This window comes from Apis dorsata, unplaced genomic scaffold (assembly GCF_000469605.1).
Source record: "Apis dorsata unplaced genomic scaffold, Apis dorsata 1.3 scaffold_303, whole genome shotgun sequence".
Classification (NCBI taxonomy): domain Eukaryota; kingdom Metazoa; phylum Arthropoda; class Insecta; order Hymenoptera; family Apidae; genus Apis; species Apis dorsata.
Window position 1 is genome coordinate 675413 of NW_006263576.1, and position 14080 is coordinate 689492.

General features: G+C 21.7%; 1 protein-coding gene across 42 annotated transcripts in view; it reads right to left on the bottom strand.

Moving 5' to 3' along the window:
* Window positions 1-14074, bottom strand: part of LOC102676424 (calcium-activated potassium channel slowpoke) — a 120748-nt gene extending 106674 nt beyond the window's left edge. For 40 of the 42 annotated variants that reach the window (XM_031511277.1, XM_031511295.1, XM_031511318.1 and 37 more), the window contains exon 1: window positions 13704-14074. In XM_031511277.1, coding sequence (XP_031367137.1) covers window positions 13704-14006 — 303 coding nt within the window. In that variant the 5' untranslated portion in view covers window positions 14007-14074. The remainder of the gene's footprint in view (window positions 1-13703) is intronic. The other 2 variants (XM_031511303.1, XM_031511287.1) reach the window with 1 other exon arrangement.
* Window positions 14075-14080: the final 6 nt, after the last annotated feature.

The window sequence follows — 14080 nt, forward strand, 5'->3', positions numbered from 1 at the left end:
GAAAGAAAGAAAGAAAAAAATAGACAGAAATTTCATATGACCAACCGTTCGTCAGACGAAACACTTTATGGTCTGGATAATTTTCCTCTTGTACTACAAGAGGGAATCATGTTTTTATCCTGGGAATAAATTATCAAAATAAAAAAATAGTTTGCTTTCAAAAATATATTAAACTAGAATTTAGATTTTTAAAAATTAATTTGTTTATATGATTTCTATGAAAAGATCTCCGATTAAGCTCAGATATTTAATTTTTAAAAGCTATTGTATATTCTTTAAATTAAATATCGATAGAAATAAATATTGGAATAAAAAGAGTTTTAATTAAATCCTATAAATAGATAATATTTTTATTTACTTTGAAACTAATTAAAGTGATAAAAAGATTGGAATAATTAATAATCAGTAAAGAACAATCAGAAGTTATAAATGAATTTGCTATGTATACATAATTATTTTATGATATAACATTAGAGAAGTTAAATTTTTACATATATTCCTATTTCCATGTTCAATATATAAAATACATATTATATTAATATTTTCATTCTAGTACTGCTAAAAAGCAAGAAAATTGATTATTTTAGCCTAATTTTACTTTATTATAAATTTTCTTTATTATAAATTAAAAACTATTATAACTTATTATAAATTTATAATTAAAGAACTTATATCTTTTAAAAAATCTGTTCTAAATGATTTTGTTTTTGATAATATATAACTATTGCATATATAATTATCGTTTTTAAATTAGTTTTTAGTAACTAATCATGAAAGATATAAATTCAGATGGTGTAAATGATGAGTAATACGCTTTTCGGTAAGATCAAAGTAATATATTGTTAGAGTAAAAATATCTATTCAATGATTTCATTTAATAAACGCGTGGTTACCTAATAATTTCAATTGATTCTAAATTAAATCTGAAAATAATGTTTTTTTTATTTTTTATAATTAAAAAATAGTATTAAAAGCAAATGTAAAAATCCTCAAAACTATTGTTCAAGAGTTTAACAATATTTTAGAAACTCCATTTTTAATTGTTATTATAATTCTATTTGTTATATATCATAATTCATCGATATATTTTATTTTCTCTTTAGTGGTATATAAATTTAGATATAAAAATTTTTTATTATAATTATATCTCTATTTTACGAAGATTTTATTATTTGATTTTCACCATTTTAAGAAAAGAGTAAAAAAATAAATAAAATATACAAAATAAGTTCTATTTTTAAAAATTAATTCTTATTTTATCTTTTGAAAAAATTAGAACTAAATTCATATAATAACGAATATTTGAAAATCTATATGCTGCTTAATATTAATTTGACTAATTATGATTGAGATTTATAAACAAAAATAAGAGTGAGATTTATAAACAAATAGAAAAGAATTTATTCAATTTAATCCTTGTGTCACAAAAAAAAAATCCATATGAAAAATCTCTTCAAATCAAATCGATACAAAAAGAAAAATTATTATATACTTGTATATTAGTACAAAAAAAAAAAAAGAAAAAAAAATAAATAAAACAATTAAATTATGCAAAATTTTCAATAATTTGATAACGAGCAAAAAGATTTGCCTCGTTTGGTCGATCTTTTTTTGTACTCATTTCCAGTTAATTCGTACATGTAATTAATTAATGCAAATGACATTTGCATAAATGTAAATCGGCGAATATCTCGAAATACTTAAGAGAAATTTGTTAGCAAATAAATATGTATAAACGAGCACATATATGTAAACGTGTATACTTCTCGTTCTTAACTGAAAAACTAGATTATCTTTAATAGGCCTTGGCACACTGAAACCGTGTCAGTCGAACGAAGAAGGGTTGGAATCGTATCTAACATTTTATTTCGACTGGACCGAAAGAATCTACGTAAATACAATTGCTATGTTCATGAACACCGTCACGACAAATCTACTCTTTGGCCTGAAACTGACACTGGCTGTCTGCCAGCCTGGTACTAACGACTTTTCTTCCAAATATGAATCCTTTTCTTAATCTAATCTCTGCTTTTTATTATTTTTTTAACTTAATTTGATTTAATGTTATGAAAAAATTCGATATTGATTTATCACATATTTGTTTTTAATTAAATTAATTAGTTGCAAATTTTATCAATTTTACAAATTGATATTAATTTTAATAAGATAATATAATGTGTTATATTCTTTCTGAATTTATGAATTCATATTTTTTGAGAAATTGATAATGCGATAAAATTGAATTTTATTGAAAAAAAATCTTATATAAATAATTATTTATTTGCTATTTTATTTTATTTTGAATAATAATATTTGAAAGAAATTACTTTAATATTTGTTATTTTATTTCATATTTAAGTATTTATTCTCAAACAACAAAAATATAAGATTTTTTATCTTATTTTTGTTACTAACTTTTCTTATATCTAGATCTGATAATAAGTAAGTTCTTTATTTTTTGAATAAAATTTTACGATTTATTTGCATTTATTTTTATCTCAAATAAAAATATCCTTCATCTTAAAAATATCTATTATCTATATATCTATTTTAAATCTAATATTAAATCTAATATTTAAATCTAATACTTAAATATTTTTCAAATTTAAAGTTTTTTATAATCTAATTTAAATGTTTAAAATTATCTAATATAAAATTATAATATAAAATAATAATATAAAATATTTGGATAATATTTGGACGTTATGAATTTCGATTAAAAGATATTTTATAGATAGTTATTTTTTAATATAATTAATATTATAATCTAACTATTATTTTTTCTTAATAAAAAGGGAACGTCAATATGTAATATAAAATGTTTGTTATCAGATCATTTTTTTAAAATGTTCTGATTTATAGACATTATTAAATATTCAGAAAGAGATATCATATTTTCTCGATATTTATACATCATTACATTATTAAGTCTTTAAAATTTCTTTATAATATTTATCATACTTAAGAATTTTTTTTGATTACTAATTGCACACTAATTGCTTTATCAACACTTTGTTATATCTTATAAACATGATTCTTTTATCGTTTAATTAATAATTAATTAAATGATACATTATTAAGTTCAATGATAGTTATTTGCATTTTTTTAAAAATACTTTTTAAATTATATCATTGCCATTTAACAATCTGATATATATTTAATGGAAATTTTATAATTTATTATACGTATTTGTTAATTATTTTGCAATATCTATAAATGAAAGAACGTTGAAAAAAAATAAATAGTTAAATACGGAGAAATTGGAACATATGATAAAATATTCTTTCATATAGAGATCGTTCAACATTTAAACATCGAAACTTATTAAAGATTCTTAAGGCGCAGCTTACAGGATCTCAAAAATAGATCATGTACGAAGGACGGGCACGACCAGTAGTTCTAAAAACTCCTCATCTGTCGCCAGTTAGGTTAGAGATACGACGCGAATTAAATAACGAATGAGACAGATATGGTTACACTTGATACCGAATGTTCAAAGAAAAATAGATAGTGATCCGTGAAAAGAAATTGATTTCGTTATATGGGTCAGATAAAGGATTACTTTTTTAGCTAAAAGATAAGTTCCAATTATACCATTCATATGTTCCAAATATACTGAACATAAATAAATTATTTTGTCTTAAATGATAATGAAAAAAATGAATGTTTGTGAAATTTTTTTTTAAAAAATTTAATGAAATCTATTATTTACCGTTTTCTATTGAATTTAAATCAAAAAAATAAAATTTAAGGTGAAATAAATTTAAGGTAAAAAAATAAGATTAAATAATATTTCCAAATAATGTTGCATTTTGTTTTTATTGTATTATATTATATAGAATTTAATAGATTTTTCTTAACATTTCCACTATCTGATATCAAACAAATTTAATATTAATTCATTGTACAATTTTTTATATGTTTAAATATATTTAAATATACTCTTAATATATTTTAGTCTGTCATTAAAACATATCAATTGATTTCTAATATAAAAAATATATTAAATATTATTTGATCATATTTAATAATTTCAACTTTATTATTATTTCAAAATAAAATTAAAATTGACTTGAAACTTATATAATAATTAAATTTATTGAAGAATTTTTACTATACAATTATCTAATTTATTATTTTTTTAAGATATACTTTTTTTCATTGATAATATTTTTTTCATTACCAAAATTTTTACATCTTAAATATTCTTCTAATAATTAAATAAGAAAATCGTATATTTTCTGAAATATATTATTACAATTTTATAATATAAATTTTGATGCGTTATTTACAATACATTTCACAATAATCTTTTACAAATAAAACTCATAGTATGCAATTTTTATTGAATAAAAATTTTTCGATATATTTATATGAAAATATTGAATACCTATTATAAATAAAATTACTTTATAATTACTATTTATCAAATAAAAGTACGTTATTTATGTAAATTATTCTAACCTTAATTAAGTAATTTAAAAGTAAAGAAAAATCTTCCAAGAATTAAGATGTACAATTTCAAATAATATTTATATGTACAACACAAATCACATTCTAAATAACACAGAGATATTTTTCAAATATTAAAAATTATATCATAAATTATAATTCAACATTATACAAATCAAATCTATTATAAATTTACGGCCATGCCACTATTACAGATTTTCTTCCTAAAGCTATATACAAAAGTAGATACGCACCACTATTGCGCTGTATCAACTGGTTGCGCGCGTTCGAAACACTGACTTATACTTTGCGCGGCTAATTTGAACGGTAACATGTTAGATTGCGTCGACTCGCGCACATGCAACAAATATCGATGTAACAAAGAAAATTAAACGTTTATACGTGTTTATTTTGAACAAATATCGCAATGATCTTCCTATTTTGTATTTTATAAAACAATTATAATCGTAAACGAACTTTTGCACGTTCTTACGCGGTCTTACATGATCTTGCGCGATCTTGCGTGAACTTGCACGATCTTGCGCAATCTTACGCGGATTCCCTGGGGATTCGTCTAGTTTTCTGTGATTCTTCAAATGTTGCTTAGTGTGTTTTGTCGGGATTTAACTTTGTATTTTTTAATTAGAGCATCTTAAATACGATCGTTGTTGCCGCGCGACCGAGTTCACGCTACAGTTGTAACTGATTCACGCTGCGAATAACCGTCTCTGGTGATTGACATCTTGAAAGTTTAATCAATTTTTAGACTACCATAATAGTCCAATGAATCGAATCAATAAGATATAAATAAATCTACGCTATGACAACTGGAATAACTGACACTGAATTCATAGTTTCGAGATATTACGAAATAAAAACTAATTTTGTTTTCAATATTAATTTATTTTTTATATTTTTTTTTATTTTTTATATTTATTTTAAAATTATTGTTTAATTGTATATAATGCAATAAATAATGGATAAAATTACGAAACAAATTTAAAACAATTAATATTTCTCTTATTTTGATTATATAAGTTCGTTCCTTATTAACATTCGATTTTAACATAATACAATAAGAAAGCTTTCTTTTATATAATAATTCACTTATTAATAATAATAATAATAATAATAATAATAATAACAAATTGGTAAATAAAAAATTATACATAAATTTCGAATGAAATTTTTCAATTTTACAATTTTGCAGCGTATAGAATAATCAATAATTCATTTTATTTATCAGATTGAATATTATTAGAATATTAGTATTATTCAAAGAAACATATTATTTTTCAAATATATAATTTATCATTATATATCTATATGTTCCATATGAAAATATTTTTTTTATTTTTTTTTACCAATTTAACACAACATTGAATTGTAGTAACAACCATCAGTATTAGAGAGAGTCAGGCCAGTAGTAATGATCATTGATAATTCCGCCAATTACGGAACAACTGCACAAGATAATCTTTATTACTTGCTTTTTTTAAATTTTGATAGAGATATTTATAACACAATTTTTGATATGATGATATTTATATTCATAACACGAACATTATCGAAACAAATTCTTATTTTAATATTGATTATTTTATTTGATATCTAGATATTTATTATTCGACATAATGATTTTCTGTGATGGAATAATTTTTCTATATAAATTTTTAAATTCTTAAGTAAAATGGTATTTTTTTTTATTTTATTTATCACTATTATATTTAATCTAATGATGAATAAAAAAATAAATATATATATTTCAGTATTTATTAGAATAATATAATATATTCTATATTATATTAATATTATATGGATCTAGATAGGAAAAATATTTAAACATTATATTATTTATAAAAGAATATAATCATGAAAATATATTTCTTTTTGAATTATTCATCTTTTACATATAAAAAAAAATCTTATTCAAATTGATTATATATAACTTATATATATATTGATTATATATGATTATATATAAGATAGTTTACAAGATAATTTAAATAAAATATTAAAATTTATCTTTCTTGTCTTAATAAAGACATAAACTTCATTTTTTTTTTAATTGAATACACAGCAATTAATTTCTTAGTATGCAACAAATTATTTTCAAATGAGCATTGTTAGCAAGGAAAAAAAAAATCTCAAGAAATTTTTAAATAGAAAATGAATTAAATTTTTATTATTCAAATTATTCGTTATTTTTCATTACTTTTTTTTATCTATCTCAATATATTATATTATACATGCTTTCTAATGAAATCTTTTCTTTTTTCACTAAAGAAGAATAAAACTTCATCCAAAGCATTTTTTAACGCACTATGCTAACGTACTACAAAGTAGACTAAAAAGTATCGTCGTGAAGAAGCTTTTTTGAAAGTAGGTTCAGCACAGAGCACTAGGATAGACGGCCTGCTTCCTAGGACAGTCATAAATGGAAACTCCATCATAATGATATCGCAGAGACAAAACCGGTATGCACATAATACACTCCTATGTATGTACGATTATATGCCCGTTTCTCTTACTGCGAGAGTGAATCCTATATTGAATTGAAGGGAGTGGGTGTGCCTCGGCAACTGTAGTTTATTTGCATTCGCATTGATGCTTCATGCTTGCTGAAAGATAGAAGTATGTTTGTTGTTTATACAGGGTAATTTATAAATGTATGTTCATATTTTAAAGAGTGAATCCATATATTAAGATAAATAAAAAATGACGTATGAAGAATTCAGAAGTCAATTAATGTAATTTAATAGATTCAAAAAATTAAATACTAGATTAATAAATTTAATTTTTAACAAAATTAACGTTATTATAATATATTATATTAATATAGCAATTCTGATAAAAATACAAAACAAAATCTATTAATTTCATACAAAGTAATTAATTTTATTTATTTTAAATGAAAGCATTAAAAATATTTTTGATTTAGTTATTTTCAGAGAGAGAATTTGATTTACATTTTTGATTGATTTTTGCTTTACATATAATAACATTGAATTCTGCACATATACGAAATTATGATATATATTTTCAATATATTTTTCCAAATGACTCCAAATTTCTTTTGTATTTTTTTTCTTTTTTCTCTTTTTGGAGATTATGTATATTTTTTTATTACTTGTATTGAATTTGTGATAAATTTAAAATATATATTTGCATAGATTCATTTCTTAAAATATAAATATTTATGAATCACCCTCTATATGTGTTAAACTCAAAAATTAATTTAATACTTTTCTAAAATAAATTTATCTTTTAAGAAAAAAGTTTTAAAAAAACTATAAAATTTTTATTTTTATAGTTATAAAAAATATTCATCATTATTTTATATATATATTTATATATATAATATATTTTATATATATATAATAAATTTTAAATATTTTTCCATCGGATTTAATCATCGAATTTCCTACCATAAAAAAAAATTTAAATCCTTAATTAAAATCATTAATATTTTTTGCATTTTTTCCAATATTTAAAAATGCATATCTATCAAATAATATTGAAACGATTTCAATGAATAATCAAATGAAGTCAGGTCAGAGAATTAAGGATTAAGAAGGAGGATTAACACGTGCGAAGAATTTTTCAAAAGAACATGATTTTTTTGTCTTTTTTGCAAAATACAACTGAAAGATTTGGCATATTTCATTAATCGATCTTTCTCTCTCAAATTCATTACTCATATTGTATGAATTGAATGAATTGATGCTGGTAGCAGTATTGATAAATACTAATAGTTTGATTTGAAATTGAAGTAATTCATAATACGTTGATCTCTTCCCATCTCAATGAAATGTTACAAACATTTAAATCACAATTAAAAATGATTTAATACAAAATTATTAAAATAATTTTTATTCTTAATATAAAATAAAATTAAAAAATGAACGTTATATTCAATGAAAATAAAAAAGCAATTATATTATATTATGTTTATATTATTTACAATATACAAATATATTATTTAAATATACAATATTTACATTAAACAAAATTGTGGATTCTATTAATGTGAATTCTAATAGACATGTAGATTTTTAATAATTTTTTAAGTAAAAAAATTCTGTATTTGACATTCACAATTTTGATAATAAAAAATTAAACAATTTATTATAGATTTTGGATTCAATTATTATATTATACTTAGCGCAACTAAAAATTTGAAAAATTTATAAAAAATTGAAATATTTATTCAATTTATTGTATAAAAATATATACATATATATATTAAGTTAAAAAATATATAAGAATTATAAAGAATTTTTTATAATAAAGTTAGTAAAATGGATTTTTCTTGTTTCAATGCTAAATCTTCTTTTAATAAAAAAAATCGAAGTGAAACTTTCAACTTTTCCAAATAATTGATTGACTTATCTACATCTAAAATTGTTTTCCAAGAATATAACAAATGATAAAAAAAAATTGGCATATAATTTGGAGACTGTGCGCAGAAAATACGCACAGAAGATAGACAAAAATCAATAAAAACCTTTGTCGATTCACCAATATAATATATGCAAGTTATCAAAATATATCACATTCAATACATGAAGGTAATAGAGTATTGAATTAATAGCATGACACTTCTTTTACACCGTGATTGCTATATTTCAACGTAAAATAATTTGATAAATGGAAAATATTATTTTTCATTCTCATTTTTTTAAATTAACAATATTTTAATTTATTTCGTATTACTTTATCTATTAATTTATCCTTAAAATTTGAAAATGTAATAAGTAATTAATAGTAATTAAACCAATAATAATTTAATGTAACAAGTTTGAATGAGAAAAAAATCACATGAACAATATCTTAATTAAAATAATAAAATAATGTAAATTAAAACTTAATTAATTAATTTATTAATGTGATTAATTCATTACTTGTTGCTTGCTATATTGTGCTCGTTAAATAATAAATGAACTTTGATATTTTATTCTGTATAAAAACAACCATGATAGTTTATGATAAAATATGTAATCAATTAAAATCAATAACATTAATTGTACATATTGATTTTCAAATATATTTCTTTAGGGAACACAAGTATTCAATACAATCTTATTATCCTTATTTTATTTTTATTTATTGTTACTGATTAATTATTGATTTATATTAAGTCATAGAATATCTTTATAATTTTATTATAAATATAATATAGAAGATATATAACATAACATGATTATCAATTATTTTTATTGGTTTTTTTTACAAATAATACGATTTTAATTCATTTTTATCATAATGATATTTAATATTCTCTGTATCCTTCTCTCATAATCAAATTTTTAATCGTTGTCTTTTATTATATAATATTTTTTTAATTAACAATATCAAAAAGAATTGAATAAGATAAAAAAAATTGAATAAATTTCAAATTTTTTTTTATCTATTAATTTTTTCCAAATTTTGGAAATTTATGTAAAAATCTAAACAAAATTATTAAAATATTTCATAATTTATTTTATTTAAATTTTAAATTTTAAATCTACATAAAAAAGTTGAAGACTTTAGAAATTTATTTAAAAAAAAACATAGAAAAAATCAGAGCTATTTCAAAATTTTATCATTCATGACAAAAAGAATTTTCATTGATGATATTAATCATTAGCAAATAATTAAAATAAATCGCTCTGTGCATTAAAATGTATCTCAAAATTACATTTTTACATACGTTTTAAATGAAATTTGACTTTTTACTCGAATTATATATTCTAGGCTAAATTAACCAAGATGTCAATATATATATAAAGGTTTCTATAATTCGATAAAACTTAATGCGAAAAATAAGACATACGTCATCTAGTAGAGAAGGGTATAGTTCGACCAGTTCATTGGTAGCAAGTAACGTGGTAAGTTGCAGTTGGATTAAATTAGAGAGAAACCTACTTAGTTGTCTTTGTAAGACACATCGCCATTATATAAGTGACATCGTATTATTTGAAAAGAATATAAAAATGTATCATAAAAGTATTGTATACTAATAAAGAGATATAAAATTTCCTCAAATTGATGATAACTTAATGATGTTTTGGCTTATGGATTTATGCTATAATATGAAAATAATTTAATCGCCATAAATTAATATAATTGTAAAATTTTTAAGTTTATGAATATAAAATTTAATTTATCAATATATTTATATTTCTATTTATTTATAGATATTTATTTATAGAACTTGATTTTTAATCATTTCTTTCAATTAAAAAAAGTTTCTATATTATATATCATAAACTTCAGACAAAATGGAATTATCAAAATTATTTGAATAATATTTGATAATATTTATTCAAATGAAGACAAAAATTTTAATTTTGAATAGAAAAATTAAAATAGAAAAAATTTGACCAACAAAAATATAATAGCTATAAAAAGTATTTTTCATATTTTTTAATAAAGCATCATTTTTCATCGTTCATTTTATTTCTATAAAATTTTTATATTTATATGAAATATACTAATAAATCATATGAAATATATTTGAATCTAATTAATTAGTATACAAATTACTATATAATGAATATGATAATGTTCAAATATTTTATGTAATCACTACATAATCATAATTCAAATATAGAATATTTTCTTCAGTCAAAAATTTGATTTATTTATTAGAAGAAAGTGCTAACCTAGAAACACACTTCTTAGCATATACCCTATCGAAATAGGACAAACTATAGAAATTAACTACAAGCATAAAAATGACGCAGTATCTTCACCAAAGTAGTATATACATCATGTAAATGAGTACTGCAATAATAATTTAAGTTCTAAAGTATCTGTGTTGTGCTAAAACTTTTAAACAATAAACATAATTGCAATACAATTGATTCAAGTTTGCTAAGTATAAAGAAATCTGTGTATATTTACGTAACATGTATGTCCATAACATATTTGTAAAATTCATATAATCACATACATCAAAGTATATAAAAAAAACTTAAAAAAAACTTTATTATATTTTTTTTAAATAAAAAAATCTAACAATTTAACAAATTTATTAATATAAATTTAACTCATACAATTTTATGTTTAACATATAAATATTTATATTTAATTCTTCAATAATTTCAATAAATAATACTTTTCATTATTATATTGTATAAAAGGAAATTATATATAAATATAAATAAATGTAATAAATATAATAAATATATATATATATATATATATATAAATAATATTAAATTAAAAAAACTATATAAAATTTTGGATCAAGTTATTTTTAATAAAACGTTTATTGAAGAGAAAGCGTACCCGATTAAAAACTGTATTTTTTTGTTTAAATCGGAATAGAAATTGGTAGATATATTTTTTCGTTGGAAAACACACAACGAAAATAAAACTAAGAGGATAGAATCGTGAAGCTTCGAAAAGGAAAGAGGCTGGAAACACGCCCCAAAGGATAAAGCACGCACTGCGTAGAAACTACCCCTCTACTTCAGTCAACGACGTGCTGGTTCCACGAACGAAAACTGGGTCATCAGCTACGATACTCGAGCTAACTCGTGCCGTGAACTCACTTTCTGTACGTGCCATTATATGTATACATATATAGCATATAGTATATATATACTATGTACACTTCTGTGATATTAAAATATATAGTATATGATATATTTAAATTATTACGTACTGTAATAATCTTTTTCTTTTTCTATATCAAATTTTATATCGTATAGTCATTGATACAATTTTTTATACAATCATCGAATAATATCAATCGATTTATTGTGAATCATATGCATGAATTGTATAGATCAAACAGAAATAATAAAAACATATAAAAAATTGTTATATATTGTGTACATAATTTTTTTGTTAAATTTGCATTATATTGACAATAAGATATTATTATAATTATACAATTATAATATTTATTATAGTTTAGAAATACTTTTGTTATATCTTATGTTTTTTTTTTTTTTAAATTTATACTAATGCATCATTCTCGAGTAAGAAAATGTCAAATTAAAAAAAGAAAAATAACGTGTGCGATTGACATTAAACTAGAATTAATATTTATATTATGATGTCATATTTCGAAGAAAAAGAGTTCCATAATATGAAAAATAAAAATAAAAATAAATTTATAAAATTTTATAGAAAAATAGATAAATATTCACACTAATAAATTCTCTTAAAATATAAAAAATTTCAATCTAGAATTATAATTTAAAGTGCAAAAAAAATTATTTATGATGTCTCTGATATATAAGTAATTATTTAGAAAATTAATTCAATTTCATCATGTATTTTATTTCGTATATATAGTACATATGATTTTACATATTTCCTTTAAATTCTTATAAACTACAAAAAAAATTGAAATTTGATTATTAATTGATTGATTGATATTTGCATTAATAATTTAATTTTTTTTCATTTTATTTTTAAAAGTACAATTTTATATATATTATAACTTGTAATAGAAATAAAACCATGCATGATAAAAGCAATTTCTTTGAATATATTTTTATACTATTTATTCATATTTTTTTCTTATATACATATGTATAATATCACGATGATCATACAAACGATCTATATTACGAAGTGCCTGTAAAATTTCAATTCTCTTTCTATATTCTTCTCGATCGATCTATATTATTTCTCACGCATGTTGAATTCACAAATCAACAATATACCGCGTATAATGCTGCAAAAACTTGGAAATCGATAATCAAATAATATAACATAACGTAATAGTACTGGAATATACAAATAAGTATGTAAATATCATTTAAATCGATGACAACATAATTCATGGGAAATAATCGCGTCAGACTAACAACAATAAGAAAACTTAACGTATATTTAACGAGTCGCACATTATTAATGTTTTTTTCATATTCCAATAGAATTTCGATAGTTTGATATTCAAATATATTAGAAAGTAATATAAAATTAAAACCGTTGATACGACACATGTCAAAAACGAAATTTCAAATTATTGCATAAATCAAAACATCCTTTTAAACATGATATAATACCCAGTAGAAATGAAAATATGAGAATCAAAAATAAAGAAATATCAAATACGTTAGTTAAATATCATTCTTTTCTCGAAAACACGGATACACACGTGCACATATTCATCTCTACTCTCTCTTTCCTTTCGTTTCTCAGCTATGAAGAAAAAAGCAAAGATAGGGCAAGGAAACATGCGGAGAAAAAGGAAGAATAAAAGCAAAAGAAAAGTGCGATTAGGTAAAAAGTAAAAACTTACCAAAATACGTCCAGTGGTGGTCTGTCCAGAAATCAGTTCACCGGCCCAGTCTTTGGCCTCGGTCATAAAAGTCCCCTCGAACTCCTTGCCCTGACGGCTCGTCTTTTGCTCTTTCTGTTTCGGGTCATTTGGAGCGAATTCGGGTTCCTTGCGACAGCAGAGGAAGGCGAACGCACGCCAGAGGAGTACGATCAGCAGCCCGGCAAGGAAAGTGAAGATGCTTGACAGCAGGAAGCACCACCATTTCCGTTCCTTCAGGCAGTCGTCTACCGGGGGCTGCTCGGTCGTCTCTTCGGTCGTCATTACGGTGGATCTCTGCTGCCCCCGGATCACACATTCACCGGCAGCTATCACAAGCGGCGGCCAACGGGGCGCTC